The sequence below is a fragment of the Atta cephalotes genome, assembly GCF_000143395.1.
Source record: "Atta cephalotes unplaced genomic scaffold scaffold00052, whole genome shotgun sequence".
NCBI classification, from domain to species: domain Eukaryota; kingdom Metazoa; phylum Arthropoda; class Insecta; order Hymenoptera; family Formicidae; genus Atta; species Atta cephalotes.
This window is the reverse complement of record NW_012130116.1, coordinates 83817-91933: the sequence shown is the minus strand read 5'-3', so window position 1 is coordinate 91933 and position 8117 is coordinate 83817. Positions and strand designations below refer to the sequence as shown.

General features: G+C 29.1%; 1 protein-coding gene across 1 annotated transcript in view; it reads right to left on the bottom strand.

Annotated features, from left to right (window-relative positions):
• Positions 1 to 4072: 4072 nt before the first annotated feature.
• Positions 4073 to 8117, bottom strand: part of LOC105623001 (ATP-dependent helicase brm) — a 30878-nt gene continuing 26833 nt past the window's right edge. Inside the window, exons 9-17 of the mRNA XM_012204404.1 lie at positions 7485 to 7675; positions 7197 to 7354; positions 6703 to 7123; positions 6477 to 6643; positions 6188 to 6379; positions 5784 to 6114; positions 4848 to 5711; positions 4586 to 4760; positions 4073 to 4218 (exon numbers count right to left, since the gene is read on the bottom strand). Of these exons, the coding sequence (XP_012059794.1) occupies positions 4073 to 4218; positions 4586 to 4760; positions 4848 to 5711; positions 5784 to 6114; positions 6188 to 6379; positions 6477 to 6643; positions 6703 to 7123; positions 7197 to 7354; positions 7485 to 7675 (2645 nt within the window). The remainder of the gene's footprint in view (positions 4219 to 4585; positions 4761 to 4847; positions 5712 to 5783; positions 6115 to 6187; positions 6380 to 6476; positions 6644 to 6702; positions 7124 to 7196; positions 7355 to 7484; positions 7676 to 8117) is intronic.

The following is an 8117-nucleotide window of genomic DNA, read 5'->3' as shown; positions in this document are numbered from 1 at the left end:
CTCTCTCTCTCTCTCTCTCTCTCTCTCTCTCTCTCTCTCTCTCTCTCTCTCTATAATACAGATTTTTTTCATATATATATATATAAATAATTTAAATTATGTGTTATTACATCTCTATTATTTATATTATATCCATATTATTTGTTATTTTTTATTAATAATTAGATATTAATATAATTAATTAAAATGATAAATATAAAATAAAATAAAGTAAAAAATCACATAAAATAACAAATTTAAAAAAAAATAGCAACAGTAATATACAGTGTTTCCACAATTACCCATTTATATAAATATTATATATATAAATCACGTCGTGTCAACTTGATTTAAGAAATCGGACGAAAACTTACATATGTACATTCAATACGTTGACGATAGTGTCTCCTTATAAAAAAAAAATGATTCATTTCCTTATAAAAAGAAAATTCGTCATCAAATCTTTAGTTCATGAGTTATAAAAAATAGTGTCTGTCAAATATGGACATATATACACATGCATGTTACGAATAAATATGCGAATGAGGATATTGCGGAGAAGGCGACTGGACGTAACAGCTTGCTTAAATTCCATCTAAATTCAAAACAGAACTGAAATTGCCACCAACAGGCGCGCATGGGATCTGCGACGCTTGCGACAAGCAACGGTTCTAGCTCGCCAGACACGTCAGGTCAAAGGCCAACAAGCAACGACGCTTGCCACTGTCTCGCCGCTTTTTAAATGTCCCTCTTCCTTCTTACGTTCAAACCCAATAGAGCGCAATATGATATTCTCATCTCGTGGAAAAAAGTAAACTATATCTCCTCTTTAGGAAGAAAAATATCGGTTTCGTTTGCTGTGGCTGACATTTAATTAAATTGTGAGTCTCTCTGTATATCAAACAAAATCTTAAATAACTCAAGTTAAATTTCAGACAGTGAGATCGGTGTGACTTTTCTTTACCAAAAATATCGAATAACTAATATCTGTAATACGAGATTATAGATACTATTAGAATACAGATGACGATAAACGGTTTTTTCACAAAATTGAGCTCCAAAGCAATTAGATTTTAAGAAAAATTTTATTTATGATTTAATTACATATTTAATAGATTAAAAATTAGTAAGCTGTGAAAAAATCAGATACTGAAAATTTTTTAAAATGTTCTATCTTCTGTTATTTAAGAATTTATAATTTTTAAATGTGAGAGAATTAGAATTTAGTACAATGTTATATAAATATTGTTTTTCATTAATTATGAAATAAAACTTTGATGGAAAAATATGTGTTCTTTTTACAAACAAGATAATATTGTCGTCGTTTTTACAAACAAGATAATATTAGTCGAACCGATTGGGTGCAATTAATATTTAAATAGATTTGAAAACATCGTTTTAATGTGTTTTCTTTTTTTTTTGAAATTTAATTATTTTATGCAGCCTTCATTTATTTTATATTATTATTATACATTATCTATTATATAATTATACAATTAATCAAAATAATAATATGTGTATCAACAATATATGTAATTATACATGTTATTATTTTAATTAATTATGTTAATATGTTTAATATCTATTATATTAATATTAATAATAGTAAATAGATATATAGCTAAGTATTTATTTATTAAAAAATATAATAAACATAATATTAAAATTTGATAAAGAACTATATATATATCAAGAAAGATTTCATCACCGCATTGAACGCACAAATTCGTTAGTATTAGATTAGTGGGTGATCGTTTGGAAACACTGTTTCCTTTTCTTTTTGAAATATATTATAAATGACATTTTGTTATAAATTAAATCAATTAATTTCGTTATAAATTATATGTTTATGTAATATTTATACAATTTTTGTCTTCAGCAAACAAAAATATTATTTTAAAGATCTAAAAAAAAAATTTATTAAAATCAATTAATTGAACTAAATCAAATTAAGAAGCGAGCTTATATAAAGAGTGTAATCTTTTATTTAGAGAAAGAGTAATTTTCAATTCACATAAAGAAATTGTAACTTGTAAGATTTTATTCGCTTTTCACAATCTTACTCTTTATTCACGCATTATTTACTTATACCTAATATTCAGCTGATTCAGTACACTATATTTTATGAATACTTTTCGATTATATGTTACATTTGGATACAGAAGAATTACATTTACTGTTGTTACTATAAACTTGAAGAAATTCGTTATTATAATGGCTTACCTTAACCCGTATGTAAACAATCAAAAACTTGAATTCTAGTATAAATATATTATGATAAATATATCATATTGTAACTATCATACAATATATTCATCATCAATAAAATGAATATATTATATCAAAGATACATATTTACTTGTATAATATTTAAAGTCATTATCACGTGGCAATTATATACAGAATATTCGCTGCATCGATCACCGCGATCCTCTTTTAAGGTTGACAAGTAATAGCCATTATATTTTGCCGCAAAGAAATAAATGATAATCAAATCTGACAAACATAAGAAATAAGAAAATCAAAATGTCCGTTTTTTTATTCCTGCACTAGACTACACTAAAACTCTCTTTTTTTGCCAAATATCAAACATATACCTATCTCACTTTAAATTCCAAAAGTATATAGGAATTTAGCCACAGACAGAATTTAGAGGATAAATCTAAAGTCACATAACAAAAGAAAACTATTGCATTTAGCAAATTAAATTGCTTATAGTAAAACTTGTCGATAGTATTAATTAGTAATACGATATGGTGCTGATCTACATAATAATGTATTATGTGCTAATGAATTTATTCCAAAAGCAACTATGTAATTTAAAAAAAAATGTTTCATAACAAAATTATGGTAAGATTGATTTTTTGAATAAAAAAATTATTAAATATTTTTAAGTTCATCAAATTTAAATATAAAAAAATCATAAACAGATAAAAAATTTAATTTCTGTTTATAATTTTTCTTTCGTTAATTTATTTAAAAAGTAATTATCAGAATATATGTAAATAAACATGTGAATATATATATATATGTACACATACGTATATTATATATATAGTATCTGTATATATATATATATATATATATATGTATATATATATATATATATATATATAGTATATAATATATATTATATACTATATCGTAATATTTACGCGGTCAAATTTTATAATGGCACGTCTAAATGCGGGCTCAGAGATTTAAAAATTAAAGTGTAGATTGATTTGATAATAGTGCCAATGATAAATTATTGGTTTGTGAATAATTGAATAACATTCTCAATGTATCCACAATTATGTTGCAGAATGTTTGCGAAAGGATTACATGATACATTTCAGCAAACTAAAAATTTCTTTACATACTGCGTATATCTGTGATCACTTACAGAGTTATCTAACATATATTATACTGCGGCGAGGCATAGAGTAACGCATCCAAATCTACGCTACTCTCAAATAATGAGATAAAGGGCCTTGACACATAAAAAAACTTAAGCAATAAAATGTAAACAGTAAGCGAATTGACCAATCACAATAAGAGTAAGGCCATAACGTAAACAGTAGCCAATCCAACATGTTAATTTCTTTATCATTTACGTCTTACTATCTTAAGTTTTTTGTGTGCCATGGTCCAAAGAACGCGAACTCGAAATAACACCTAGCGATTGGAGTTCAAATATAATATTCAATCAGACTTCATAAAAATAGAGAGATTGAAACAATATCCGAAATAAATCTTAATGCTAATCTTTTTTCTGTACAATATGTAGCTGTTTACTACTCGCAAATTTATCTGAAATAAAAATTACCACACATCATGTTTGTTCCTATCAAGTATCAAGATACAATATATCTAAATAGACTTACGATAACATTCGTCAATTTATCAATAAGTTCACTAATTATAAAAGTTAACAACACATTAGAAGTTTACAGTAATATAGCAGTGTTTCACTGCTATAATCAAGTTGCATACATACAATTCTTGGTTGTACTTTTATAAGATTCTGCTATTTAAGATGTAATTGAAATTATTCGATTAAATATTTAAATTACGTTTCCAATTGCTTTTACAAGAAGCAATATAATGCTTCTTAATTATCATCAGCATCATCATCATCGTCAGATATATATTTTTTAGTAACTCTCTTTCTACGACCGCCTCTTCCTTCACCTTTTCTTCCTTTTAGTTTAATTTTCATTCTTACACTAGAATCCGCATCCGAGCCGTCTTCGCCATCTGTGTAATAAAAAATACGTGAAAAAAAGGTTTAAGAAAAAGAAAATCAAATTTTAGTACTCGCTGAATAATTATATAATTATATAATAAATTAAAAATTATATAATAAAATTTATATTCAAAGATACTAGAAGGTTTACGGGTTATCGCCATATTTTCATCCATTGTTAATGCCAACGTTTCATGAACCTTGCTGTTCACTTCATCAGGATGAGAAACGCAGATATCAGTGCGCTTCTCGCTCTGATGAAGTGAAGCAAGGTTCATGAAATATTGGCATTAACAATGAATGAAAACATAACTCGTAAACTTTTTAGTATCTTTGAAGATAATACCTAAAAACGTCAAATTATCAAAATATTTATACCTTTATCATCTCCATCGGAATTATTACCTTCCTCTTCAAGACGCTGACGCGCATTTGTAAAAACGGATTGTAACACTATCGAGTCTTCGTGAATTAGTGATGCTTCTTCGTTATAAATTTGAGCGTTTTTACAAAGTTGCATGAAATCTTTCTCAAGCTCGTCTAAATCAGCATACTGGAAAAGATAAAATTATTGAATATTATTTAATATTATAGACATATATATCCAAAGAAAGCAAAAAAGGATGTAGTAAATACTTACTTTGCCCTCTTCGATTTTCTGCAATAACTTATTAATAGTTAAAGGTTTCTTAATAATCTCATAGTAGTCCGGTAATTCTCTTCGTGAAGGTAATTTCATAAAAGGTTCACTCAATAATCGGCCATCGCTACTGTCGGTATAATTAACAACTAATGTGATTAATTTTTTCATAGCCCGTTTCATTTTCGGATCGACCAAAGATCCGGCACCTCTTCGTTTCTTCGGCATAGGCTCGTCATCTTCCTCGCCTTTCTTCTTACGTTTCCGTGTCTTCTTTTTCTTTTTATCATCTTCTTCTTCCTCTTCATACTCAGCGCCATCATCATCAATTGCCTTCAACCATTCTTTTTCGGTTAAACTATCTGTATAATCAACTTCTTTACGTTGCCTTGAACCTCTTCCAAGGAATCTATCTTCATCCTCTTCGTAGGTCCATCTTTCCACTTCATCGTCATCCTTAACCAACCAATCGGGCAACTCAGCTTCTTCTAGCAGTCGTGATTTGCGATTTGGACCTAATTTGGCCTCCTCACGTCGCCGTTCTAAATCTAATTTCTGGAATATTTCGAATTCACCTTCTGTTCTAGCAATCATTTGATTTACAGTTTCATCGTCGGGTACTTCGTTTTCTTCTTCATCGTCAGCATCGTCTTGGTGTAAAATACTCTGAAGAAATTGCTGTCGCTCAGAGCCAGTGGACTTCTGATCGAACATACCAGCTTGAATAACTTTCTCATCCATATTTAATTTATACCTAGCTGCCGCTAATATCCGTTCTTCAACAGAATTAACAGTCATTAATCGGAGTACACGCACTTCGTTCTTCTGTCCGATTCTGTGTGCTCTGTCTTGAGCTTGCAAATCCTGTAAATATATGTAAATTAATTTCAAGTTCTCAATATCGTATTAATTATTTATTGTAATCTAATATCGTACTTGGTGAGGATTCCAATCAGAATCAAAAATGATAACTGTATCAGCAGCTTGGAGATTTAAACCAAGACCACCAGCACGTGTGGATAGCAAGAAAAGGAAATATTCTGAACCGGGATCGTTAAATTTCTTTAATAAATCTCCTCTATCTTCTGCTTTCGTTGTACCATCCAATCGTAAATACATAAATCCTCGCCAACTTAAATAATCTTCCATAATTGTCATTAATTGAGTCATTTGGCAAAACAGTAATACTCTGTGATTTGTAGCCTTCAATTTAGGAAGAATACGATCGAGAAGTTCAAATTTTCCAGATGCACGATATAGATCGGGCCTAATAACAAATAAAAATTTAATATTTTATGTTTCATGTACAAAAGTGTATCAAAAACTGTCGAGATATATACCCAGTAATAACACCGGAACCTTGCGTGCCGACGTGTTCGCAGTATTTCTCTTCTATAGCTTGAAACATAAATGGATGATTGCATAGTTTTCTCAATTGTACGATTGTATTCATAAGAGCTTTGGCACCGCCTTTTCCTTGCTTTCCTTTTTCCGATCCGTCTGTCAATAGTACACCTTTACTTTGCATATGCCTAACAGAAAATTTTTGTTTATGTATTATGCTTATACAAATTAATTTCTTTTAATAATTTTATTTAAAATGATAAAATTAATGATATATTTACGTACTTATAAAGAACTTTCTGTAGGCCAGACATATCGCATTTAATAATATATTCCACTTTATCAGGTAATTGCGATTCTACTTCTTTTTTCAAGCGTCTCAATAAGAAAGGTCGCAATACTTTGTGCAAACGACGAATAATCAAAATAGTTTCTTCTTCGTTCAGCTCCACCTAGCAAGATTGTAAAAATGTTAAATAGAGCTATTAAAACATGTTTGCAAAATACTTGCCTTTTCGCCAGTAGTTGCGAAAGGAGCATTGAACCATTGCTCGAATGTACTGCAGGATTTAAAGATTGAAGGTAACAAGAAATTCAAAAGAGCCCACAGTTCTGGCAATTTATTTTGCAATGGTGTACCAGTTAACAATAGTCGATGAGGAGCCAAATAATGTGTATTTAGCACTTGGGTAAGTTTGCAATGATGATTTTTCATCCTGTGTCCTTCATCAATAATCATATATTTCCACTGCAATTTGGCTAACACACCTTTATCTTTTATAACATATTCGTAAGTTGTTAAAAGAACATTAAATTTTGTAGCTCGCATCTGAGATTGTATCGTTCTTCTGCCAGCTGGAGAACCTTTGTACGACACTACAACAACACTTGGTGCCCATTTTTCAAATTCCAGAACCCAATTTGATAATGTTCTAGAAGTATATATTAACATTATCATTTAAATAAATCGTTTGCAGTATTTTTAAAAACAGGAAAGAAACATACGATAAAGGAACGATAATGAGAAATGGACCGTTGACTTTCTTCTTTTCCATAAGATATGTTACTAAAGCAATAGTCTGAATTGTTTTACCGAGACCCATTTCGTCTGCCAAAATACCATTTAGATTATTGTTAAATAGTGACACTAACCACTCCAAACCCTACAAACATTTATTAAGGTTTTTCAGTTACAGAGAAATGTTCAGTTATAGAGTTTATATATGTCTAAAATATATTATAAAACTAAAATTATATTTAAAAAGTAATTAAAATATTAAAAGTAATAAATACCTTAATTTGATATTCTTTCAATTTTCCATTCACCATGATACTTGCTTGTTCAGTGACAACCTCATGAACCGTATGAGCAATACTATAGTATGTTTGTTCTTCTGTTTTATACTCGTCATCTTCCACTTTCGCTTTATGTATTGTTTTCTTTACTTTTTCTTCTTCAGAATCACCCATTGATTTATCTTTGCCTATTTAATTGATATTTCATGAATTAAGTCTGTATAAAAGATCTGTACACACTAGAGTGGTCCATCTTTTTCAACATTCGAATTTTTTCCGCGACACCTCAAAATGGTTCCAATTCACAAAAAAATAATTCCTGTCAAATTACAGCTCGATCGAATAACGGGAACCCGGGCCGACAGCTCATTAAATATTTGAGTTCCCTTATATTACATTCTCAACATTGATTTTTAAGCGTATTTTCCACAAAAATTAGCCTAGAGGATAGCCTTTTCTTTTTTTAACATATATGTTTTCTGCATCGTTTGAGATCTTATACTTATATTTTATTTAAATGAATTGTTAATAATTAAAAATAAAAATAAATAATTAATGTAACTTTATTAATTAATATATACACCGATGGTTCTTTTTGTATATCTGAGTACTGCCAAGGCACACAGGGAG